General features: G+C 44.8%; 1 protein-coding gene across 9 annotated transcripts in view; it reads right to left on the reverse strand.

The window, feature by feature from the left end:
- Nucleotides 1-123: 123 nt before the first annotated feature.
- The window catches only part of LOC119170629 (uncharacterized), a 29,960-nt gene continuing 2,567 nt past the window's right edge, over nt 124-27,516 (reverse strand). The window contains exons 1-6 of one of the 9 annotated variants that reach the window (XM_075879159.1): nt 23,000-25,922; nt 17,068-17,184; nt 16,131-16,233; nt 10,081-10,156; nt 5,649-5,707; nt 124-377 (exon numbers count right to left, since the gene is read on the reverse strand). In XM_075879159.1, the coding sequence (XP_075735274.1) occupies nt 23,319-25,916 (2,598 nt within the window). In that variant the 5' untranslated portion in view covers nt 25,917-25,922 and the 3' untranslated portion in view covers nt 124-377; nt 5,649-5,707; nt 10,081-10,156; ... (1 more) ...; nt 17,068-17,184; nt 23,000-23,318. Of the gene's footprint in view, nt 5,708-10,080; nt 10,157-16,130; nt 16,234-17,063; nt 17,185-22,999; nt 25,923-27,516 lie in introns of those variants that run through there. The other 8 variants (XM_075879156.1, XM_075879160.1, XM_075879154.1 and 5 more) reach the window with 8 other exon arrangements.

A 27,516-nucleotide genomic window follows, 5' to 3' on the forward strand; every position in this document is an offset into this window, starting at 1 on the left:
TCCATGTTCTATCTTTTTTTTCCCTTCCCTCTCTCTTGTGGCTCATCAAATGAATGGCGAGCTGGGCAAGCATGACCAAGCATTCTCTAAACTGCATAACTTATTGATCCATTACTCATCATCTATTGATTGGTAAGCAAGTGAGTGAATAACTTTATTTGGTATGGTGGTTTTGGGACGTTGAACCCCACATATCAATCAACTTTATTTAGTACACAGTAGACGCGAGTTGACTTGACATCACTTGTCTAGGCCCAGTCTGGGACAGTCAGGTTTGCGTGTGCCCTCTGGATGGCCAGGATTTGAGAGGTAAGGTCCAGGATCTTGATGAGCTTGCTGATTTCCTCTTGGAAAGGGGGACCAACAAAGGCACAGCCCTAAAAGATATGCTCTCAAAGTTTATCTATCAGTCATGCATTTTTTGGGGATCAGACTAAGTTCATTTAAGAGTTTTCTATAACATATTTGCTTCGATCAATTAGCTAACGATTGACTAAGGATCAGTTATGACAATGCACTGGTCATGCATTTTGGTCAGGCTAAGCTCCTCCTAGCATTTTCTGAAATGTGTTAGTTATTGATCGATGAGCTCTTGATTGGTTATCAATTGGCTGTCACTAGGCTTCGGCCATGTAATTGTGCCTCGCCTGTCATGCCGAAGCATTTCCTACAATTTATTTGTTACTGATCAATTATTGATAAGCAATTCATTGATTATCATATGGCTGTCACTAGGCATTGATGGCTATGTCAGGTCCTTCAAGGCACATATCTGCTTTCAATGGCGCATACCCACAAAGTTTCTGCACACAATGATGTAAAAAAGATATTCTGAGCTCCCCCCCTCCATATGTTGGTTGTGCCAGTGGATGTGACGCACAAACACAACCACAAAAGGAATTAAAACCCACCTCCCAACCCTTTGCAAGAAAATCCTGGCTACGGCGCTGCTGCAACCATTTCGCCCACTTCTTATACCAGTGTCATGCAGGCACATTTGATGGCTATCAGTGCCAATCCAGATTAGGTGTTGCTACAGTCTCTTTTATTCAAAATCAGGCTCCCAAATCGCGATTTGACTGACATCAGCGCCAAGCTTGACTGCGTAGCAGCGACCATTCTTTATCGCGATCAAGATCAGGATTGGCCCTGATCACAATCAAAAGTGGTAGTGTGACACCAGTATTAAGAGCATTACACAAGCTGTAACTACAATGTTTTAATGCTGTGATGATGGACAATCCTACATCTGAATTTTTGAGTAGTGATTTTGCTTCCGTGCAATCACTCGGCACCAAACCTCATGGCATTGCTTGAGATGAAAATGAAGACACTGACAGAAAAGTAAAAAAGCATGGGCATGTAGTAGTGAACTAAATCAACACTACCAGCTATAGGATTTACAAATCACTGGGTCAAATAATACAGGTGACACCAAGTAAACTTAGAACACAGAGTTGTGAGGCAGACGCAATTTTATTCAAGGTGCTAGCACAGGCTGCCATGTCTCAAGTGCATGCATACTTTGGAGATATCTCTCGCATTCACAGAATAGCCATTGAGTAAAACCAACAGAAAAATAGACAGACAGCATGAATGCAGTGCAGAAATTATATATCCACTTGTTCACAAATGCTTTCTGTGCTGGAATTTTAATTTTTGTTAGAGAATCTTTTGTACGTGTTTTCCTAATTGTTAAAACCTAAAAAAAAACACAAATTATAAATTAAGCCAGTGGCATAAGTATTTGATTTAAAAACATGCCATTAGACTAGGTCATCAGCACTTAGTGGTCGTGAAATGAGAAGAAATGGCTTCTATATTCTCGATGCTCATTAGAGTACACCAAATCTGAACCACCGTCATATTTTGCAGTGCGGACATTCTTGAAACAGCTTTGGGACTACTTCTCTAAAACAGCGCTTACCCTTCTCAGATTACCTGCCTTCACATCACCCATGACTTTGATCACGCTTTTTTTTCATTGATCCCAGCTCCGCAAAAGTGCCACAATAATGCTGCTGATCGCAGTGGGGATAGCCTCCAAGAATTAGCAGTTCAGTTTTGGTTTCATTTCCAAGGTGTTAAGGAAACATTTTGTGTCGTATCGTCTATCGATGATGCCGCGGTCAAAAAAGTTAATGTCTCATAGCAACTCAGGCCATGATCGATGAGCAATGCGAATACACAGGATCCCACAAAACCATAAGGCAGACAGTAGAATCAAATCAGCCATCAAGTGCACCATGGTGTCCCATAGTTCCCCACAGCACCTGTCCTGTGGCTTTTTCTTTCTGTGTGCCACTTCTGTCACACTGTTCTTTAATTAGGTGCGATTGGACTCGCAACCAATCTTTTAACGAAATTTTGCCATTTCAAGCGTTAGCAAAACTGGTTTTAGTGCCATATTGAAACAATTTTTGTCTAGAAAATTTGGCAATTTTTAATGAACTCTACATCTGAGTGTTTAAGATAACTTGAAAAAATGCAAACATAGTGTTTCCAAGGAAAGAAGTCAGATTTATTCAAAGGTGAACTATGCATTGTGATGGACATCCATAAGGTTTAAAAAATCACCAGTAGAAAACAGTGCTAAAAGACAGGATGAAGAAAAGACACCGATTTTTTAGTGCTCTTTTATACTGGAAATGGTTAACTAACCAGCCCGAATGCATACCTACAGTAGTTGAAAATCATTTTACTTAATAGTTGATTAACATGGTTCACTAATTACCTTTTAGATGAACAACGTATGGCACATAAAGCAGTTCCCAGATTGGAGCTGGTGAGTTTACAAAGTGTGCCCACATCAAATGAATTTTATATATAAGTGCACGCTTGTGTGCGAACAGAGCTATTCCAAGATTCAAACACTGGTGGCCATCGCTGTTGATGTTTGCACCACAAAAAAAAAAGTGTAAACCATCAAGAAAGCACAATCCTAGGCTCACATATGCTCCTCAATCAAGTCCTTTTTTTACCCAATACTCACTCTCGACAACTCCACACAAGACAAGTGACTTTTCGTGCCAACAATCCAAAGCAGAGATCTAACAAACTTCATACTCGAACACTTGACAGAAATAGTTCACCTTGTTTAATGTTCTGAGTGCAAATTGCAGCAAGGGCTTCAAGCACAATCAAGAATTCTTCTATTACATCCTCAGGCTCATCTTACATCCTAATGTCCACAAAAAATGTAGGGGGACATTACTTTTATTATTTGGGTACTTTCACTTGACCTGGAATCAACTTCATGAGGTCAATTTTTAGAGTCCAACACATTCTGGCAACGTATCTAGTGGGTGCCTGCCAGCTATTTTAGATGTGTACAGGGATAAAGACAGTACATGAAGTGCGCTTCGTGGTGTGCACTTCATGGTGATTGTCCACGACCACAGGCTCATTGACAATCAATCGATCGATCAGATGCGCCTTTATTTTCTCACGAAAAATATAAGAGTGACAAAAAAAAAAGCTGTGTTGCAGCAACATCAAGTGAGCCATAGTGCACTTCTAAATGAAAGTTTTGATGGAAGCACCAAAAAACCTGCAACTTCATAATTGAAAATTTTATTGAAGTGCCCTAAAAAACGGACGGACAGAAGAGGCTGACAAGGACAGCGCTTGCTCTCATAACTGAAAGTTTATTATTCAGAAAAAAAAGGATATTTAAAGCGGATACATGGATACATGCAAGATGACTGTTGGCAACAGTCATCTTGCAGATCACTGAAAAAACTACGGATGTTATCCTGTGTTTAAAGAAACAGAAATATTACTTCAACACAAGGATCAGCTAACACATGAGATAGTGGAATCTTACCACATCTGAAAGAGGGGACATGCTGCGTTAGCCAAGCTATGATTGTGCTGCATGATAAAGAGTATGCGTATCTCGACACCTAGTACTTGTAAAATATAATAAATGATACATAATATGCACAATTTTTGTAATCCTGACAAGAGCGATTTCTGTTGCACCCTGTTCTGATGCACATGCGCGAAAGACCATGTATTCGCTTTAAATACCCTTTTTTCTGAATAATAAACCTTCAATTGTGAGATCACGCACTGTCCTTGTCAGCCTCTTCTATCTGTCTATTTTTTAGTGCACTTCAAAAAAATTTTCAATTATGAATGTAATCCAACTGGCCCAACTTGCCATCTTGCTGCAACCTACAGCTTAATGAATTTCTTTAGTCATTGTCGTGGCACTTTTTTGAAGTAGGTCCTCACACTTATGAGCCACTCTATCCCATTATTTCTCTGTGTGGCAAATCAGCAGGAGCGGTGTCAAAAAGAGCAGGGTGGGGGAGGAAGTCAGCCACCCCACTGCAATTTAAACGTGGCCTTACGTTGCAGCTGCTTTCATTTCCATGATGCACCAAGGAGCTGAACTTAAAGCCCACTCCTTCAATGGCATTCCTGTCCCCTTTTAGAACCTGTCATAGTGGCGTACACTCAAAATGATCCTCCTATCGGCCTTGCAAATTACGACACAAGACAAACATATCGCACATATCGCTGCTTTAATACTGATCAAATATTATCTATACACTGGTTATACAGTAAAAGCTTGTTACTTTGAACTCAATTAATTCAAACTGATGCCCAGGTTCTGGCAGAGTTTTGTGTATTTTTATAGGGAAAAACGTCTGACAATTAGAATGTGTCAGTATCCCAAAACAGTTAATTTAAAACGGGAAGCCCTGGTTTTCAGCGTCCCTCACAGAAGTCAGACTACAGTGACGGCATTGTGTTGCAAAAGCAAATCAAAGCAAACTTGCTAGAGATGCAAAACAATAAAACACTATCACTCCTCAGCATATGGGAGTTCCGGACACTGCACTGGAGCTCATGGGCAAGCTGCAAGCAGTGCTCATAAAGCCGGGACTGAATGACTGAAGCAAATGCAAATTACTGGTCACTTTTCATTTTGGTTGTAGTAACTGCCATGTAAATAAACATGTTTTGGAGCATAAATAGCAACACATACTTTGACATTAGGGCTCACGTTTTATACAAATATCACTGACTGATCAATTAATTCTGCTATAGTTGTTAGAGCTCCATGAACAAAATTTATGAACTCCCCTGCCAAAAACTTATAGTAGTGCCTAATTCGCTATAACAAGTCTAGAGGTCGCTTTTTTGAGTCCTGCTGGTGCAGTGTGGCTTGATGTCCATTTATTCTAGTCATCATCATCAGCCTGACTACGTCCACTGCAGGACAAAGGCCTCTCCCATGTTCCGCCAGTTAACTCGGTCCTGTGCTTTCTGCTGCCAATTTACACCCGCAAACTTCTTAATCTCATCTGCCCACCTACCCTTCAGTCTCCCCCTAACCCGCTTGTCTTCTCTAGGAATCCAATCTCTCAGGGGGAAGGTATATAACAGCTGTATCTTGCGGGTACTTAGCTACGGAGCCAAAACCTGGATGCTTACAAAGAGGGTTCAGCTTAAATTGAGGACGACACAGCGAGCGATGGAAAGAAAAATGGTAGGTGAAACCGAAACAAGAAGAGAGCAGAGTAGATTCATTCTAGTGCCTGTACGCTAATTTAAACACTTTTATAGTTCCCTTTGGGTTCGAACTAACAAGCCTTTACTGTTCAATCACAAATATATGACTAAGTAGCACTTACACATTATGCTTAGCTGATGCAATGATGTCCAAAAATGGCAAGAGTAAATCTGATGTAAGCTGGACAGGAAGGAGTGAAATAAGAGAAAACAAAAGAAGAAGAAAGGCACACCTAGCCACATTTCACAGGTGAAAACAAGAGCATTTGACCACAGCAACATGTGCTCTCCACACAATAGGCACTTGCTGCACTTAGGTGCTTTAGCAGCCAATGTTGATGGAAGGTAGAATTTTCAGGGAAAACAGCAAGAAAAAAGTCACAGCGCTAGAAATTTTACAAGAAACTTGACACGTGTGTTGGGAAACTGCACCGGCAACTTCACTCGCCATAGTTATTAAATCACCTTGATTTGCTCAATGAGCTGTAACAAAAAGCTATGACTTTCAACACTATCTTGCCCCTGAGTGTGAACTCGCAGAAGACTTTGATTTGGGGGAGTTTCTACATGCTTAGCTCGGGATACACAGAGCAAAAAGGACAAAGACGCAGGAGTGCAGTACAGTAGACAAGCGCTGAACTTGCAACTGACACCTTTATTGCACCAACCACTTGTTTTTACAGCGCCCTAAACCTCCACTCACCTTTCCCATAAATACCACCACCTCAAGAGCAGTAGGTTTCAGTTGTGTTCATTTTGTCTGAGTGTGGAAGGTGCACACGCACGGTGTAAATCAAGTACACATGCCAACTTTCAGTGACAATGTAGTTTGCCTAGCTGGTGCTTTTGATGTGGCAGTATTAATTGAAAAAATGCATGCAGTTTGGTGTGCTGTAGAAACAAGAGGCTGGTGCAAAAAAGATGTCAGTTGTAAGTTCAGCAGTGTTTAGTGTATACTGTGTTCCTGCATTCTTATCCTTTTTGCTCTGTGTATCCCCAGCTAATGATGAAGTGTGAAGCCTTCTTCAGCTTTCCACAGCCACCACTCAGAGTAGATGAACCCTCTAAGTGTGTTAGACAATTGAAAGCCTTTTTCAAAGACGTCAAAGTAAGAGCCAACTAGGAATGTAAGATAAGAAACACAAATGTTCCTAAATCAAGATAGAAGCAGATAATCAAATGAGATCATGAAACTCTGCTTACAACTGACACCTCATGTCAATGACAAGGACTGCTCCCCAGGGCTTGTCCCTTCCAAAGGGGTTCAACAGTAACGAGACTATAACAAGACTCAGATGCTATAGTATGCTCATAATAAATCATTGAACAGCAAGGGTAGGCAGGTGAATCCTTGGCTCACAGATTAGGCTTCACTTGTTGGCCTGATACGAATCAATTACATTTTTTGCAAAGTGGTTGTCTTTTGTAGATTTTGTAACGAACTATAAAGTTAGCAAACTTAACAAACTGCCACTTGGAGACTATATTATGCTGTACTAAATAAACCCGAAGCCAAGGAGAGGCCCAAATATATTAGCCAGGCTTAATAAGTGAGGTTCAGGCCGTACCAGTTGCAGGTTATCTTTTATTCCACTTTTCTTTCTACACATAATTACCACAAATAACATCCTATATATTTTCCTTGGCTCTCTTGTCAGTTAGTTCTGATTAATGTTGTGCTTAGCAAAGAGAAATGAGCGCTTTATAATTCCCGACTTTCATGCATTCACAGCTAGGACGTCGTTTTGGCAGGCTGGGAGCCTGAAGGTAGTATGCGAAAGATTATTGGTCAGTTGCCAGCCCGTAAGAACATCATGTGCTTTACGATGTCAGCAGGCAGAAAAATAATGTCTCACACTAGCCGTCATAGTAACCAGACGTGCTTATTAACGGTCCCTGCATTTAAATGCACATATACACCCGTAAAGTGGTTCTGCTAAGGCTCAGTTGGTAGGGTACCGGACGTGTTATTCGAAGGTCGCAGGTTCAGTCCCAGACAGTAAAAGTTATCTTGTTGTCCACTTTTTTTTTATTTGTGTTTATTTCCTAATTACCACAAATGACATCCCCTATACTTTTTTGGCTTTCTTATTTGTTAGCTCTAATTAATGATGTGCTTAACAAACAAAAATGAGCACTTGAAACTTTCCAACTTTCTGTGGTAAAACAAGCACAAGAGCAAACCAAATTGATGCAATTCATTGCAAGGTCATGATCATTCCAGAGTAAATGTGCAGAATATATTGACCGTCTCAGCTAACAGAGGGCTATACTTAAAGAAAAGAAGCAAAAGCTTCTGTCCAGATGAGACTAACATTATGCTGCTGGTAACCATACTAAGCCTTGCAGTAGTTTCTATGCTCTTGTTCGTCACGTAATTTGTGCTGCCTGATGAACACTCCATATAATTTGTAAAGCGACTGTATAAGTACAGGCTTTTTTGAGTCATTAGAAAACACTGCTTCACTGCTTTCAGTCATGTCAGTGTGTTGCATTTCACATGTGTGCCTACAGATTGACGAAACACAGCTCGCGAAGCATATATTATAAGCAGCTGCTATTTTCTTGTCACAGAGGCTTTACTATAAATGTGAAAGACCTGTGCAAGCGATGCTGACAGCAATGAAAAGGGATGTTTTCAAATCTGCTTACAAATTGAGAATCGACAAAGTGTCATAAGAAATTGTAATTAGTAATTTTGACATTTAGTTACTTTTATTTGAGTCACAAGAGGACAAACATGAAGTAGGCTCTTTGAAGTGGTTGCTAATAACATACAGTCGGTTTCACCACCATGCACAGAAAGCCTTGAATTTTTTTAAAGCTTCTTCCATCTTGATTAGTGGTTACAGCAGCTGGTATTTGTAAACAACAGAATAAATTTAAATGCTGCTTTGTAACATTTTGAATATTCAGAGATATTATTGCTAAATTAAAAATATCACAAGACTGAGTTGACAAGATAAGATATGCAGCAAGAAACAGTTTCTAGACATTAGGTGATAAAAAATTAAGTCTGAAAAACTGACAAAAAAGGGGGGAGGGGTATGCGGGTGGGTGAAGGAATTGTTTCTGTATGCGTACACACTTTTCACCATGTAAAGTTCGTTAGATCAGGTTTTATGGCACAAAAGCAGCTATGGCTATGCTAAGCCATCCACATTTTCACCGCTTACATAATTTTCAGAGCTTTCGATGACTGAAGTGCATCAGTTTAGGGCTAAACAGTGCATTTCATTTCATTTCTTCTGTCTTTGGTATGTGTCACATAGGCGTAAAATTGGCTTCTAAACTTCCAACACAGCTAACAATACAGTAGGCTCTCAGTAAACAGAAATATGTTAATTAGAACTGCTGCTTAGATGAAATAAGTGCTTCTGACAAGATTGATTTCGTTCTTGCATTTTGCATCGCTGTTCATCTCTTAGTAAACAGAACTCCTGCTAAATGGAACACATTTTCCTGGTCCCTTCAGGTTCCTTTGAAAGCGAGACTACTGTAACTTCACCAACCAGAATCATAGCAAAATTACGTGATTGCCTTGAGCAGTGAAGCATGCAAGTGGTTATAATCAGTGTTGTTGAGGTTGCACTTCTTTCTGCAAGCACTGTTCTTAACTCAATATAGCCATTGGTGCCCCATGATGGCATCACTAGAAATCCGATGTTTCGGCTGAGTTCAGTTCTTTAAGTACTCAGTGGGACTCCATTTCACAGGTGCGTACATATGGGGGGTCCCCAAGTATGAAATCTATTCACATCCAGTACCCAAAGCCGGTCCTCCTAAATCCTTTAATTCAAAGGAGTGCCAAGCCTGCCCTATATTTTCACTCAGTTGGAACCGTTCGGCCAATGTTAAAAGCACAAGTTGGAGGCAATGCACATTTTTTACGGTAATAAAAACTGAGGAACCCAGATACATAGAAAAAAACTATTTCGCACCTGTGCCACCAGAAAGCTACTAAAGACCAAAGGCTAAAGACTATTGTGAGAACTGCATCACTGCACCATTTTAATTTTTGCATCCATTAATTATGAAGCTTGTATGCTTTTGGACTCTACTAATGAAGAGATGAAATGAAGAGACTACAAGTTCTGGAAACCATGGGGGGGGGGGGGGAGGAGGTTGCTGATTCCAGCGAAACTTCATGTTCAAGAATTTTTCATCTCTAAACAACACTTCTGCGAAATTCAATTCAGCCACTCTCTACGTTGCCACACTTGACGTTTCAAAAGGGCTTCAGCCAAAAAACCTATTTATTTCGTGATGTCAAAAAATAGCATATAGACGCAACACCATTCCACACACAAAAGGAAGGACCTAAAGGCCTGTGCATAAAAACATAGCTACACGGAAGACAAATGTTCACAAAATTGGCTGAATTTTTGTACGGCCTGAGGAACAAGGTGCTGGATAAATATTGAAAATGTGATCGTGGTTGCCATTACACGTCCTGTAAACATTTCTCATGCACAAAAAAAAAGTGTTGATGTTGCTTAAGGCATTACAATTTTAATGTGTGCACATAGGGCATTCATGAAATGTCAATCTGACCTTTGAAGTTCACTTGTGACGTGTAGTAGAATTCCACTCCTTGAGCTTGACTTCTCAAAGATGTATACTTAGTTTGCTTGAAAAAATGAAATGCATAATTGAATATTTAGCATAATCTTGCAAATTAACTTTAACCTATTTGCCCTCCTAGCACATACTGTAATTTATGAATTGTAGCTGGCAAGTTCACTAGGCATATCGGCCCACTTGTAACAAATCGCGGGGATGACAACAATCTCAAAATGCTATTCATCACCGAATGGCACAATGAAATGCATTTGCTGCTCCGATCGTTTGTAAATAAAATCTGACCACAGTGGCTAAACCAAGTTTCTCAAGACTTGGGATGGTAAGTCTCTGGCCCCTTTAGAGGGCAAAGAAGTTTATTTTATCTATAAATAAGTATGTAGTAACCTTTAACACACTATGTATGCAACTGTGTACACCACTCGTTCTTGCTATTTGCATCAACTAGGGACCAAGAAAGAGAAAGATATATTGAGATTTGGATGAACTGAGCTTTCTGCATGATAAATTCACCTTAACTTAACCTCATTTTGCAGTGTACTCTCACTTATGATCTTTTTGCTGAAGGCATTTCCATGTTCAATGAGTCGTTTGGCATGTCGCTTCCTGTGAGCCATGCAAAAAGTACAGTTCTTCTTTGCTCAAAATTGACATAACCAAAAATAGACTTGCACTATAATTCTAGCCTGTGATTTAAGTCTACTTATGCCAAAACCGAACATCATATAATGACTTGAGGATAAACAAATGTTTAATGAACTTGTTATTACTATATTTTCGTCGCAATAGACAGTTGGGTGCCTTGAAATTATGTATCAAGTTGTAACATTTAAAGGCAGATTTTGATGGGTGGCGTCTGAAACGGCTATCTAGACACCATCGAAATCTATGATGCCACAGTGGCATAACTGCCCACATTTTCTTTTTGCGTGTTTTTTCGTTCACCATTCATTTTACCCGGCAAGTGAGGTGCTTTTGGTATTGTGACAGTAACCAACTAATGCAAGAAAAGCATTTTTAGTGTCCCTATAAGTCAAGCTTTTCATGAACATTCTCGGCTTTCTTCTCACTGATGCACTTTTCTGACACTGTACCGTCACTTCTATCTGGTGTATGCAGAACTATCAGAATGCTTGCATCATCAGCTCAGCTGGAGTTCCATCCCATGTGTTCACGATCGAGTTAATGTGATAATTTAAAATAGGTCCCCAAAAAGTCTTGTCGAAATAGACAGGCACATAAATTCACTTCATGTGGCACCTTTAATGTTTGTGGCCTCCCTAACCTTCATCTCTGAGAACTGGTATCTTTGAGCCAATAGAACTTAGAGAAATTCTCCTTTGTCTTTGTGTACTCATAAAATTAACATTTTTCATGTTGCAGTGTTCACTACATTTTCCGTCTGACAGTTTCTAATGGTCGAGGACAAACAGTGTTCTTGAAGGGGTTGTGAAACGGTCGCTTTACAACGACAATGCGACACCATCGGCAGCCACATGCGCTAACTATATGATCAGCCCGAGTGGACCTGCGTAGACGCTTTGCCTATCAAGCAATGCGGAACTATATATGGCATATCGAGCGCGTGGAAGAGGCGCTCATCGGTGTCTGCCACACGCGATTTGCGTCCCACAAGAACGCTGCTTACTATGACGTCAGAATTCAAGGTAGTGCCGATTTTGTATGGCAAAAACACTGATGGGTGTCCAGATCTCACGCACTCGCAAGTACCGAAAGGTTCCGCGTTCCTCGATAGGCAAAGCATTACTTATGATGACGTCACCTAAATAGTGCATGTGGACATCGGTGGTTTCACATTTTCGCTTTAGAGCGAGCGTTTCATGACCCCTTTAAACATAAATCAATCCTTGACTCTTGTACATCAGTAATAAAACAAGCCTGTCGTGTTGAAGCAAAGCTTTCTTCCACAGCAAAAACTCGCACACATTGCTCGTTACGGCCTCTGCTGCTCTGAGGAAGAAAGTTGGGAGAGTTAGTATGCTTCGATAACAGAAACAGACATACTGATATTAACAGAAACCAAAGATTCGCATATACGATTACTACATTTTAAGAGATCAGCATGAATGATCGTGTTTTTTTTTATGTGAATTTATCTCAGTGGCAAGGTTCAGTCTTTCAAAGCAATGCAAGGATATTGGGAGCCTTCAGCTGAGCTCTGCAGGTGAACTATGGTCTACATGTAGACTCAGAGAATGGTAGTATATACGTGCAAGTAGAAATCATGAGCCAATCCTTAGCGGAAGAATGTGGCAGCCAGTGAACGAGCATGGTAGACTCCTTTTTTAAAAGTAATTCGTATGTACAGTTAGCGCTCTACGTAGCATACAGCCGAAATTGTGTATCAAAAATAAATGAAACCTTATTGAGGTGAGGAGCCTGCTACTTGTTCATGGTAAATCGAACCTCACATTTTGTAAATTAGTTAACTCACACAAAACTGCTCATTAGCTCACCTCTTATCAATAGGTCAAGAAGAACAATAACATCTGAGCGATTAAATGTCAAGTAACCACGAGATGCGCAAAAAAAGCAAAAGTTGAGGGACGTGCAGAGGACGTGAACCGTTCCTTTTGACTACGATGATAACCAATATGCAATCAAGCCAAGGAAAGTATAGGAGACATTATTTGTAGTAAGCAAGATGTAAATGTGAAAAAATTAAAGCAGATGAAAAAACAACTTGCTGCCGACGGGGACCAAACCTGTTATCTTCGAATTACACGTACGATGCTCTACCACTTCAGCCATGGCTGTGATCATCCGCTTGTCAGTTTTTTTTGGTATATCCGAGCTATGGCAACAAGTTCTCATTTTGTGCACTTTAATTTCCCACATTTCTATCGTAATTACTACAAAATAACATCCCATATACTTTTCTTCATTTGTCTGTTGGTTCTCATTAGGTTGTGTAGAGCAAAGGAAAACAAGCCCTTATATTTCCCTTTCATTTAATTAAACTGTGTGACCAAACATAATGGTTAAGCTTCATATTACTATAATCTCAATATTCATTAAAGGGACCCTAAAACATTTTGTGCAGACACATTAGACTCGTAGAGCAAGTCCTAAGGGTAATTTACAGACTGATTTCAGCTCTCTGCATAATTTATTACGTCCTTTTAAAGCTGCAAATCACTGCAGATCACTGTGGCTCAGCCAAACCCATCTTCGATCCCCATTCACAGTACTACATGCTCTTGTAACGTGACGTCACCCAGGCTGCTGATCTGATTGCCTGTGGCACGGCCACTGGATGAAAGAGCACACGGCGTGCGCTTTTTCATCCAGCGGCCGTGCCTGTGGAATGTGCGAAAGTAAGATCAGCTGGTAGTGTAACGGCACCTGTCGGAGCTTACCTATATCAACCACTCCGCGACATTCAGTCTCTTTAGTGAGATGACGTGCATGCTGCTGGGTGCACTGGGTGATGGCCTCCGAGATCGCGTGCAATCTGTCTGTTGGCGTGCAATCTCGGAGGTCATAAAGTTTCATACAGTATAAAACTCTATGTCAAAGGTCTAGTCTGGGCGAAGCTCAAATCGTCGGGTGCGCTCATGAGACCTCGGCGATTGCCAGTGATGCCAGTGTGTCTCATGAGTTGAGAAGGCACGGAAGGTGTGAGAAGGGGGGTAAAAAAGGCCTTGGTGCATGGCATGTTGCTAAACTTGTGGTGCAAATGGCTTGATGATGCTCTAGCCTAAACACTGACAAAACTTCAAAAAGTTATTTCAGTGTCCTGTTAAAAGCCAACTCTAGCGATTGTTTGACCATGTCGGGATAACGGTGCTTTTATTTTCTTTAGACACTCTTCTCACGTGCCCGATAACTGAAATGTTCAAAAAACTCGAAAATAATTTTTAATTACCGAAAAACCACAATACTGAAAGCGAAACCCAACCAAGTGCGCTTTTACGTTTGACATAAAGATTTTCGTGACGCTGCCGAAATCTGCCTGATTGCACATAATGCCCGCCAGATGGCACTACCTGTCCACGCCGTCAGCGGCGATCGGCCAAAGCGCTTACGCTGTTATGTTGAATATATGGCGAATTGTGTGTGGCTCACAATGCAACACCACTTAGCACCTGTCACACGCCCACCAACACGAAAAAGAAAATCGAATGCTCAACCAAGGAAGCGCCAGTCAAACCCACACAAGCCATAGTAGACAAGCAGACGCTGCAGTGGCACATCAGTTTATCACTTCTACCAGGTAAAACTCAACGTCACACACACAATGTTGCCATCAATTCTGCAAAGCGAGGTGAGCGTTTCAAGGCAAGCTATAAAATTCATTTGAAAAGAATCTGCGAAACTCTCAAGCCTGCAATTTGGCATGGATGGCGCAAATGTGCAAATGAACGTACCAAGTGAATTTCATTGAGATCCACTGACCTCAAAAAATGCCAGAGTTAACATTTAAAGGAACACTGACACAAAAATTTCACACCTTTGTTTTCTTTGTTGCAATAGGCAGCTTATAACATACTTATCACGGCTGGAAATGTCATTTACTCAAGTGCGTAACAGGTAATTGCTTAGAGGTGCTTTTAGAATGGCCAGCTGGAGTTTTGGTTTCAAGGAGCATCGAGCTAGGCGGCAACAGGTCTAGTTTTCAGGTGAACACAGCTGGTCACGTTGCCACACAAAGCTGCGATGTGGGCACCACGTGCCCGAGTGAATGCAAGTGGACGCCGCACTGGCATTTCATCTGTTATGCCTGCACGTGCTGTGCAATGTTGTCACCACTGTCGTCTTTTTTGGGTGGCATTGAAATGCCAAAAATCTAAATTACAAATCACTAGAATGCTGGAAATTAAAAAAACATTAATTCAGAGTACAAAAAAAAAAGCTTGATAATTCAGAATGCTGAAAAATCAAAACACCGAAATGCCAGCATCACCTAGCTATAGTCAAAAATGAAGTATCTTGGCAACTTAAAGGTTCTCTTGGCCTACAGGAGATTCGCAAAGCTATTTCCTTTCAAATTGATGGACACGCACTTTCTCCATCAAGTCTAATAACCAAATTCCCTTCACATACGATTCAAGCATTAAAAAAAACAAAGAAAAAAATATTTCAGCATATGTCATCGCGTAGCACAGAAATAACTTGTTTTTTGTGTTTCAGACAGATAAGTTGCGTGCCATTTCTTGGAAAAAACTGAAAACATCGACATTTTACCAGTTGCCCCGAGTTCTGCCAAAAGATTTTTGTTAACCATTACTTCTTGCTTTACAAGCGATGAGATTGACCTCTAATCACTCTGCCAACGTTGTCCTAGAGTGCAACTTGCTTCGCTTTACTGGTGGCCATGTGCTGGAAGAGCATGGCTTGCGTGGATCACTATCTTTAAAGTGACCAAGAGAGTAACTTCTACGAAAAGGTGTTGCATTCGCCTCGCTTCTCTCATATTTAATACTGTCTAGAACCCATTTTCTTGTTAAACATGAAAACATGACCTTTTTTTGCAGCTGTTTGATTTTCCCTTCTGAGAGCACATCGCAATCACATCTTATTTCTCTTTGAATCAATAAAATTTCACATGGTTTTTGGTGTTATGTTTTTCGGCATTTTGTTTAATAGGCATTTCAATTTTTTGGTGCCCTGGCCTTTTCGAAATTTGGCCTGTTCATTTTCAGCCTTTCGATAGGAGCCCGTCATCATATCCAACATCCAACGACAATTTTACGCAGGCTGGAGTGGCCACCTTCTCAGCCATGGCCCACGGCTATCAATTTGACTTGCTCGACATCAGTGGCTCAGAAAGTGAGACCAATAGCGAAAGAAAGGGTGAATGAAAGCATGACCTGCATGCTGGAAACATTCAATGATAAGATAGTATTGCTCAGTGTCAGATGTCATTATGTGCACGGTAGTATTTAGCAGTAATGTGCTTCTATTCTAAACAATAAGGCAAACCTTGGATAGTTGGTAATTGTTCATTTTTGAGAGTTAATAGCAATAGGGGGACGAGGAAGATGTAAAAAAAAGGTTACCACACAAGCGCTGCCTTGGACAAACCAGGCGATGCTTGAATGTTAGGTTGAGAAAGAATCTGCCTTTGCTGTGGGTCACAGGCGGTTTGCACTTGCCATCACACTGCGAAGATTGTGGATGCAAAACAATGATGAGAGATTGTTTTTTCTGGCACAAACATCCATACACGGGAGAGATAATAGAAACTATGCACATTAACAGCGAAAGGAAAAGATGCGTAAGCGATCCATCTGTTGCCTTTAGTGAAAAATAGCCATAATTATTAAATTTGCGATTGTCATCTCGACTTAACAAGCGAGAAAGTTTTCTTGCATGGTTTAGTTTAATTTGTTGCTTCGATGCACGTGCTCTGTGTGTGTTCTCTGGAATGTTTGAATCGCTTGGATGACTCGGCTGCACGCACGCAGCCATTAAGGCATTCAGTATTGCATTCATTCATGCCGTTTCTTTCAATAAATTTTACTTGCGACTCAACACTCATGTATTCACCTTCATCGTACTCATCACTTCAGTGCTGTGAATGATCAAAAATACTTCTATTCTAAATTGTCTGATGTCATATTTCTGAGGTGCAAGATGCCAAAATAAAGAAGGAAGATTGAGGATATCATGTAGTGTATTCTTTGATCGCAGGCATGCTCAACCAATCAACAGTTTATCAGGACTTCTTTCGAGTGTAGTACGGATGGTCGCTGTACAGCTGTTCAATGTTAGGCTCATACGCCTTGTAATAAACATCTATTTCATGTTTCACAGATGTCTCTGAATACAAAAGTGTGGAGAACTGCTGCCACATCTTCTTCTGTTAAAAAAGTTGTTTGGGAAAGCTACAGGTTAGCCTGACATGCTGGAATCACAGCCGGGCATGAATAAGCTGTTTTTTTAGGACTGCCAGCATAATTAGATATTGCAATGGCATTAAAGTCACTCACCCACCTCCTTCAATGATAAGCTGTCTGAACCTTGGCAGCTTTCATACTACACTTCAGCACCACTTGAGTTGCCTTGAAGCACAATTCAGCACAGCACTGCACTTGTGCATCGACAATTTCCCTGTCGAAGTAAGAAGCCAAGTATAAGTCTTCAGTCTGGTTCTCACAAACATAGTTACATTATTTCTTTCTCCGTGCTTAAAAACTATACATTACACGCTGCACAAATTCTTTTTTTCAACAAACTGCGTGGGAGGTCACTTCTTAGCTACAGATTGTCCAGTTGTGTGATAACAAGCATTGGATTGGGGTTGTCATTTTCCTGATTTATAAACCGTGTTACTATGCAGTATTTAAAGAATACGAATCTGTGTATTGCCGTAAAATTAAAATGTCTTGGAAGTTTCAGTAGCCTTTTCTTTTAAATTGGGTCTCCACCTTAAGCACGCTGTCATCTATCTCTATTGTGACGATCGTTTGCTTGTGAGACGCAGCCTAGCCTTCAATTTACAGTTAAAACGTATCCTTATGTTTCCAATCAAGACGATGACCTGCCATTCGCCCAATACCAAGAGGCGAGATATACACAAGTGATGAAGGCACCTTCATTGAATGAGAAGGGAAACTTATGTTGTACATGCTCTCACACATTAAGGCTTCCGAGTCAAGACTAAACCTTTTGCAACAGCAGGCTAGTGGGTGTAATCTTTGTATATTCTCTCGCTCCAAAAGTTTTGTGGGAGATACGCGCACACTGCTTCCTGAAAAAGAACTGTCAAATAGTACGGGATTAAAAAAGAGAGTTTGAAGTTCGGTGCTCGGATATTAAAGGACATTCGAGTAGCATCTGGTTCTTTCAGAGTTCGTTCAAGCGGGGCATATGTACCACTTGGGACTGCCTGATACACGTACAGATGATGTGCTCAAAAGCACATTTTATGCATATACTGAGAAATTTTGCGCTGGTGTCACAAACTTGAAGCTTTCCAGTTTGAAGAAACTAGCAGCAGCCATGATGACAGTGCTCAACAGTTCATATGTTTGTGAACATAGTTCCTGGATGAAGTTGATTAACCAAATGCGTTCCTGACTAACCAATGAACACCTCCATGAATTTCTGCGTCTGTCAGTGAGTAATCTTGACGTAGATATTTACGAGTTGTATAAGAGTGCACCAACAGCTGCGCTGACGAGTTTCTTCTTCTGCTTGAAACCTACGTTTGTAAATAGCAGCCTTGCGACTTGGACCCTGAAGGTAAACATGACTTCTATGCCGGCTCTGATCATTGTCAATTCACAAAATTCTTTCTCTTGCCCTGCAAAGCACCCGGCCTCCTTCCTCACACTTTGCCGTGCGGCCCTCGCGTTGTAGGCCTCTTAATTGAGATAAGCAAGATGTGCAGGGTTCACCGAGGTTTCAAAAATGAAAGTTCAGACATATTCAAGAGTTAGCAAGGGCCTCTTACATGTCTTTCAGCGACAAAAAAATGGCACCCAAATGAGGTGAACAGTTTCTGTTATACCCAATCATGTCACATCAGTGTCTCTCATAATGGTGTACAAGCCGTATATATTTCAAGCAATCTTTTTGAAACATATGCCAAGCACAATGCATATTCAGATGATAAAAAAAGGTCTAAACACATCATTTGTATCATATGAGGCTGTCGTGCCAATGTGATGCCCGAAAGCCATACCAGCTATGCAGTGATGATGTAATGCTGTGAGCTGTGAGATGATCTTTTAGAATTAAGCAACTGAACAATTTCATTGAATATGCATGTTGACATGCTTTTTCCTTTTGTAAAAAATAGACTTGGCTTTCTGCCCCCTACTCTTGGCATATGGTATGGAAGGTGAAATGGCATGGTAAGAACGATGGTATGAACCTCCTTCATCAAAACGCGAAAAACCATGCAGACTTGGGGTGTGCATTATGATATTGTCGGACTAACAGTTAACATAATTAACGATCTGTTTACTTCTGGCATTAAGCAATGATCGAGCCTTAGAGTAATGACAAAGTTAATGGCTTTCCAAAAGGGAAATAATAAAAAAGACTAGAGCTTCCTGTCTGGAGTCCTTTAATACATTGTCCTAGAACCTAGAAAAATGTTATTTGGAAAGGACTTCAAAAATTATCAATAATATATCCTAGTCATTAGTTCTTCAACTGCCTCACTATATAACTAGGCTCTAAGATAACTCGAAATGAGAACTTGTCATGGTTCTAATGAGTTTATAGGAATGTCACTACTAACTTACCAAAACCCTTTAATCAAGTATACACCGCAACAACGTTAAGCCACGTATAACTTTTATGAAAAAGAAATGAACGAAAGAAGGAGTATTGAATGAGGAACATGTTATTGTGAAGCGCAATATTTATTTATTTTTACTTGTACATACTACAGCCTCAATGTGGCTGCAGTAGTGACTGAGCTATGAGAAATGTTGAAGCCAAGCTAAGCAAAGAGGGCTTCTTTCTAGTTGTTTTTTTAATCTTAAGTATAGTCATTATGATAAAAATAAAAATGCAAGGCTACAAAAGGGACAACTTTCTACTGGTAGAAATAAAACCTAGAGCCTTTTCATGAGCTTGCAATAAAGTTTCTTTAGAAGAATTACAATTATGCTAAATTCCATAATTTTGTTTGAAGCTAGAAGGTAGTATTAGAACAGAAAACTAAAAAATTGCACTGTTATCAAAATATATAAGGTCCCCTAAATATTACAAAATATTATTCTTGCCAAGTTGCCAGAAGCATCACCCGGTGTGGCCTTTGCGCCATCAATATAGCTGGGCTTGGTGATCGGCAGATGACAAACGAGGGATGTACCCCAAAGGTGAACAAATATTACTTGTTCCATGTAACATACCTGATGCATGACAAGGCATTTTTAAAGGTATGTTAATTTTTAAAAAGAACAATGACTGAGTGCACTTAGTAGGTATAATCAATATTGGGCAGTGTTTGTACATGTTGGTAATTTGAATGTCTACTAACAGCTGTTCCCTTGATATTGGGCGCGAGGACATACTGTGGTGCCATCATGCGGAGGCATCCCTGTGACGTACGTGATTGGATCGCTTCACTGCCTTCTCGCACGGAGCCCGCAGCCGCTTTCGCGTCTTCTTTTATTATTATCATTGCACTTCACTCAGCTAAATCAGTAAAATACTGTTTCAGCTTCTTCCCTGACTGTACGAAGTGCTAAGTGACTGCCCGTTGCAAAGTGTTAGCTTCTCTCAACGCCTGACTGCCGGCTTCGTCTGCTATGGCCACCTAAATGAAACAACCACGGCGGCCGAGCGCACTGCCTCTGAGAAGCTGACGACTCATTCCATGTCGAATTGAAGTATAAAATGGGTATTAACGGTAAAGACACTTTTCTTTGCTGCAAGAAATGAGTGCAACCACGCTACTTTATTCATTGTAGGTTTGCATCTAAAGACGACTCGCGATTAACATGACAAGCATGCGCAAATTAAATGCTTAGCCTACGAAGCAAAGCACAAGTGGATTCCCCGCTTTGTGGGAAGCGACACAGGATTCTTACAGCCGCAACCTTTCTGTTATTATTATGGGCAAATGTGATAATCACGCACGCGCGTGCCTCATTCAGAGTTGTAACTTTTCTCTGTTGCACGCTCCTAATATTTATTGCGCAAAATTTCTACGGGGGTCACGCATTGCACATTCGATCGCCATCTAGCCCCACACGGGTGAAAATGAAAATTATGAATGATTGGTTTAGTTCCAGAGCTTCTATAAACGGGTAAATTAAAAAAAAAATGTATCATTTTACACCTTTGAGCATGCGGCGAGGTCTTGCGCACCGTGATCTAAACGGCAATTTCATGTTTCAGTAAAATTGCCTGTGTCCATTTCCTTTTTTTTTTTTTTTTTTTTTTTTTGCAGTTTCATTCATAAGCTGTGTGATATTCAATGGCAGCTCTTCGAAGACGAAGCAGTTTTCGAAGCTTACCACATTTTTGCCTGTAGATCAAAACATTAAGAGCAAGTGACGGTCGCTATGGGCCCATTTTATACGGACGTAATCCATAAGCAAGGAACCTTGTGAGCTGAAGTCGCGGATAGCAGGCATATTGGCAGAAGTTTTTTTTTTTTTTTTCAGAGGGGGCACAACCTTGATCAGAACTGGGGGCCGGGCAGGCAAGTGTAGGCGACCGTTATTTTGTGCGCTATATACCATGCGAAATCTTCGGAGTAAGGGGGGGGGGCACGGGCTTGGTGTGGTACCCCCTGGCTACACTACTGGCGGATAAAAACCCGCGTGGTCGGGTACACACATGGGGATGGACGCCAGGGGAGGATAGTGGTGGCGCAGACTGGCAAAAGTTACCTTGGCGAGAGAAGTAAGCTTTAGCGCAAACTATAAAGCACATGTATGATCTAAGGAGGTTTTGTCGAACGGGCTGGCCGAACACGCAGAAGCAACTAGCCATGAAATAGACCGATATAGGGTAAATATAACGAAAACAAAGGGAAAGAAACTGGACTTCCGGGCTACATCTTGACTCTCTGACAATTCAGAGTCCCATTTTAAGATATACATAACCAAACTGTTTGCACACTCATTTTTCATTGTGAATAAGGCTCCCGTGCAGAAACTGAAACGTTCTGCTTTGATGTGAACATTCGTGGTCTGTGCTCATTTTAACCACATGGGCTCGAAATAACCACAACAACAAAGAAAGCAACTAAGAGGTGACAGTGGCACTGCCAGTGGCTGTGACAGTGGCATTGCATACGCAGCGCACTGTGGCACGCTGCCAGTTACGTTTGCTGCAACTTTCCGCATTGCGTAGTCTGCAGGTGTCCGCACAGATGAAGTCAGAGCAATACAACGCTGTTAAAAAATTAAAACACCGTGAAGTCAACATTAAAAACAACGCATCCAACTGCCAGCTTTCCTTCGCCAGAGCGAGACGAGATCACGTGATCCAACCCTGCACGTCACAGCGATCGCAGCGCTCACGCCTCCAGTGGTGGGCCTCGCGCCCAATTGCTGTGAAACATGTAGCCAAAAGGACTAGTTTTGTATGGTACCTGTGTTAAGGGAAGGCAGACAGTTAGGAAGTAGTGAAGAATAAAAATGTAAATTCAGCATCTGCCGTTATCCATCGTTTGAGCAGCGTCTTTCATGAATATGCACCATTGGCACAAAGAAAACTCATTTATCTGTCAATGCAAAGCATAAAAACTTTGAAGGTCATTCAAAAAGTAAGGGCCATTTGGTTCCAAGCAAGTAAATATTCATTAGCAAATGTTTTTGTTGGTGGGCTTAGTTTAGCAAAAACCTGCTTCACTTTTCTACAGAATCACAGCGAACTTCTTAGTGCTCCTCGTACCGTCGCAGTAGTTTCTTTAGTCAATCTGAATAAAAGATTGTCGTTTCGTAATTGAAGCTGTTGCGAGCGGTGATCTTGAATTTCTCACCGTCTGCAAATCGTACCCCGAGCCACTGTTTCGAGTGAAAGAAGAGGAAATAATCGCACGGTGCTGGCACAGGACAGTAGGGCGAGCAATTAGTGTTCCCTACCAAAATATTTTTTTCCCATTAGTTCTGATTGTGGTGCAAGGATGCATGTTCTCATGTAGGAGGCTGATCCCGGATGAAAATGTTTTATTTCTTTTTATTCAACGCAATGCGCTGCTCGCCAATGCGTTGTCAAATATCATATTGCGGCTCGGGCTAGTCGTAGTGACACTGCACTTTTTGAGAGCATATCGTTGTCTGACTGAACGAGCCAAGAGAAAGTTGCACAATTTCAGCTGGTAATTTTATTAAACAGATGGTTATCACTGTTTTTTTTCTTTCATGTATTGTTCAACTCTGTGAGAGAGAGTGTTCCTTGTTTACATGTGCACTGCTGCATTCACGATTGTAAATAAACAATGTAAGCTTACTTGCTTGGCGTATTTCTTGCCAGTTCAGGCCTCTCGGTCATCTGGCGGTATAGCGGAAATATTTATAGTAACGTTAGGGTGCCGTGTGCGCGAACACCACCCTGCAATATGTTGTTGTTAGTGGTTCATGAGGAAAAGGAAGAAGGCACCTAATTTCTGTCTGCCTACAGGCGACACGGCGCAGTGCCTTTGGGGTGGGGTGAAGGGAGATGAAAGAGGATAGGAGAAATAGTGTGTGGTGTGTAAGGAGGGGTGTCCGGTCCGCTTCAGCGCGAGCAGCAGGCCGTCGGCAAGGGCAAGGGCAGCATGGCTCCTGGGATCAGCGGTAGGCAGCGATTCCCGACTCCTCCACGAACTCCGCCAGGCTTCGGAGTGCTGCTGTATGTGGACGAGACGAGAACAGCAGGTGTTCCAGGGTGGAGACTGGCAGACCCTGTCTCCTGTAGGCCGCGTAGGCCCTCAAGCGTTCCTGTGCTAAGCCAGGGCAGGCACAGAGGAGGTGTTCGAGGGTCTCTGGGTCTCCACAACGGCTGCAGGCCGGGGAGGGACAGAGGCCCTCTGCGTGGCGGCGGGCCACTGTCCACATGCAGCCGGTCCGCAGTCGCAACAGGGAGGCCCGTTCTCTCCTGGTGAGGCCCGTCTCTGGAAGAGGCTTTGGTCCTCGCTTGCTGGCCACCCTCGGTTCTGGGTGGACTGTTTCGACGAACCTCTTGAGACGGGCCTGCGAATACTCCCTGGCCGCCACGGCACAGGAGTAGGGGGTACCAGGCTGGTGGGCAGCCTTGGAGAGTGTGTCCGCCTTCTCGTTTCCAGCGATGCCCACGTGGGAGGGCAGCCAGTGGAAGGAGACGGACACCCCGGCGTCGGTGAGGGCCCGAACCTTGGCTGTCAGGAGGCAGGCCGTCAGTCCGGCACGGCGGGAGTTGGCCAGGGTCTGCAGGGCCGCCTTGCTGTCACACAGGACCGCGGCCGGCTCAAGGGGGATGTCCTCGGCCAACAGGTCTACCGCGAGATGGAGTCCAGCCAGTTCCGCAGCCGTGGAGCTCGCCGGGAAGGGTAGCTTGCACTGCCTGCTGTTGGCTCTGGACGGGATTATGCATGCGGCCGCTGCGGTCCCGTCCGGCATCACAGATCCGTCCGTGAACACCTGCAGCCATCCCTCCAGTTGTTCCTGGAGCTTGCAGGAGGCCGCCTGTTGCAGTGCGGCCGCAGGCGTCCGTCGCTTGGTTGCCCCTTCCAAGCAGAGGTGGACCTCTGGTGGCTGGTGGTGAGGCGGTGGAGAGGTAATAGAGACTGGCGGATCCTGGACCATCTGGTGGTACAGCAGGCAGAGGCCTCCCATCTGTGATCCTGGCTGACTGCGGAGACGCTCCAGGAGGGCCCTGCCGTCGGTGGCGCGGTGAAGGCAGTCGATGTAGCCCAGCGCACGTTGGAGCATACGTAACGTCAGAGGCCACTCTCCCGCCTCGGCGAGAGTCGCTGCCACCGGCGAGCTTTTGGGAAGCCCCAGGATGGCCCTCGGTGCACCCCTGTGGAGTCCCTCCAGCAGGCTTCCCCTGGCCGGTGTCAAGTTCACCAGCGGGAAGGCGTACAGGAGGACCAAGGACGCCGCAGCCTGGTTGAGCCGGAGGGCCCACTTGGTGGAGCAGCCGCGGCCACGCAGCTGCAGCCTGCTGATGACACCCTGGACGAGCCGCACCTTGGTGGCAGCAGCCTTAGCAGCCGGGATCCACGTAAGCCAGTGGTCGATGGTGAGCCCCAGGTACTTCACCACCAGCCTCCAAGGCAGGCTGCGGTTGCCAACCCTCAGCCGTCTCACGTGGGTGCGAGCTGCCGCCAGCGGGTGAATCAGTAGGGCCTCGGTCTTGGTGGCAGAGACCTTAAGCCCGATGCCTCCGAGGTAGGTTATCACTGCATCGAGGGCCGCCTGCAGTAATCTCCCGATGGCTGGGATGGACCGCCTTGGTCCCTGGACCCAGAGTGCCACGTCATCTGCGTAGACGGAGCAGCGGGCCGGGAACCTGGTGTCTGTTGGGAGGGACGCCGGAAGTCCTGCTAGTGCCATGTTAAAGAGGAATGGGCTCAGTACTGAACCCTGTGGGACACCAGCAGTGATGTCCCTGGGTTGGCTGGTTGCCCCTCCAACACGAACACGGAAGGTCCTCCCGGACAGGAAGGCGGTCACGAAGCCTTGGAGGCTCCCGTTGATGCCGAGGCGGTCCAGGGCCGCCTCGACCGCCACGTGTGGGAGTCCGTCGAAGGCACTCTCCACGTCCAGCAGCAGCAGCATGGCCACGTCCCCGCTGCTCCTGGCGTCCTCGAGGGTAGCGACGACGTCCGAGATCGAATCTGCCGTGCACCGGTGTCGCCTGAAGCCCGTCTGCTGCTTCGGGAAGAAGCCCAGGTGGTCGGCAATCCACTCCAGTCTCTCTAGAGCCACCCTCTCCATCACCTTGCAGGGCGCGGAGGTGAAAGAGACTGGCCGGTACGAGGAGAGAGCCGTGGCCTTCCTCTGGGGCTTCAGGATTGGCGCCACCACCGCAGTTCGCCAGGACTTGGGTAAGACTCCGGTGCACCAGACGTCGCTGTAGTACCGCAGGAGTCGTTGACGGCCACCTCCACCCAGGTTGCGGAGCATTTGGAAGGTGATGCCGTCGGCCCCTGGAGCACTTGGTCGCTTGGTCCTCTCGAGGGCCGCCACCAGCTCGTGTATCCCTATGGGCTTTTCGCACAGCTGCCGCACCTGCACGGACACCCATCTGGGATGATGGCAGGAGGTAGGGCAAGGGAGGGCAGCAGGCAGTGGGGCTATGTCTCTGGCAGCAAACTGGTCAGCCAGCCGTTCTGCCAGGTTCGCAGCCGTGATGGACAGGTGAACAGCCAGGGACAGTCCCCGGGTCAAGGCCCGGGGCGCCATCAGCAGGCACTTCAGCAGGCGCCAGGCCTTGGTCTCATCACGCGAGCGGTTGATTGAGACCCACACGCGCTGCCAGCCCTGGTTCCGGCGCCTGCGTGCGTGGGAACTGCAGACGGCATCGATTCACCGGAAGACCGTCCAGAGCTCCGGTTGGGCCTTGTTCAGGGCTTGCCGCTCTGCACGTCGCCGTGCCGCCCTTAGAGCCAGGTGCCGGATGTCCGGGACGGGCTGTCCCTGCTGGACCTTGGCAGTGACTGTTGCTGCCCTCGCACTGTGGGCCATCAGTTGCAGCAGGTCCCCGTTGCTCGTGTCCTGCTTGAGTAGCCGCCGGTAGACCTGCCAATCCACCACGCGGTACTCGCGGTCCCGTGGGGCCCTACCTCTGAAGGGGGACAGCAGGATGGGCAGGTGGTCCGAGCCCCAGGTGTCCGGGAATGGCGACTAGGCGTACTGGCAACCCTCCGTGGCCACACTGAGATCTATGGCAGTGCTGGTGGCCTGGTGCCCACGATGGAGGAAGGTGTTGGCACCCGACTTCAGGATCGCCAGCCCCAGCTGCTGGAGAATATCACGCACCTCTCTGCCTCAAGTGTCAGTCTTGCTGCCGCCCCAGGCTGGGTGTTTGGCATTAACATCCCCGCAAAGCAGGCGACGCGCCAGCTGACGGAGGCATCTGGGGTCCCAGGGCTGGCCCGCCCTGAACGTAGAGGCTGGCCACAGTGGTGTCCTGCCCCCCGATGTAGATGCGGACGGCGCAGCATTCAAAGGGGCCTCCAACCAGGTCAGCCACCTTCACCTCTGCCTGCGGCAGCTCCCGCTTGGCGTAGACAGCACACCGGGAACGTCCTTGCTGGTGGCCGTCGTTCAGGCAGGGGGCATCATGGCAGGTCGCCAGGGTGCAGCCAGTCCTGCTGCTGTATCCAACATAGCCCGGCAGGCTAAGGTCCTCCGCCCGGGTATACACCTCCTGCAGTGCAAGCACGTCCTAATCGCTCCGCAGAAGGTGCTCTGCCAGGTCGTCTCTCCGTCGCCCCCCAGCCAGTTGACGTTCCACTGAAAAACACTTGGGCGGCGGCCTCGGCTCGTTCCGGGCGGGGAGCTAGCCATGATTGGCTGTGGGGAGCAGAGAGCCTCCCGTCTGTAAACAGATGGCCCGAAGGGGGTGCTCCAGAGGAAGTGACTCTCCCACAGACCGCAGGGTGTGCAGCAGGGTGGCGATGATTTGGTAGGCCGGGTCCACTGGAGGCAACGCTACTGTCGCAGCAGGCAGGGCCACAGGAGCCGTGGGCACAGCAGGCCGGCCTCCGGGGACAATAGCAGCAGGCTGGGCCGTGAGAGTGGCAGCTGCAGCAGGCGGGGCCTCAGGAACAGCAGTGGCCGCCGGCAGGGCCATAGGGGCAGCAGTGCCAGTGGACTGCTGTCCCTGGAGTGGCTGGCGACGAGATTTGCGAGGCGCCGGGATGGGTCTGGCCAGAGGGGGGGCGAAGGATGGCCCTTCACCACGCTTGCAAAGGTCCGCACCTCCTGAATCTCCTCTCGCACCGCCGCTGCCACTGCACGTCTCGAGAGGATGGTTGGGGAAGATACCATGATAGTGGCA

The sequence above is a fragment of the Rhipicephalus microplus genome, chromosome X, assembly GCF_043290135.1.
Source record: "Rhipicephalus microplus isolate Deutch F79 chromosome X, USDA_Rmic, whole genome shotgun sequence".
Lineage (NCBI taxonomy): Eukaryota > Metazoa > Arthropoda > Arachnida > Ixodida > Ixodidae > Rhipicephalus > Rhipicephalus microplus.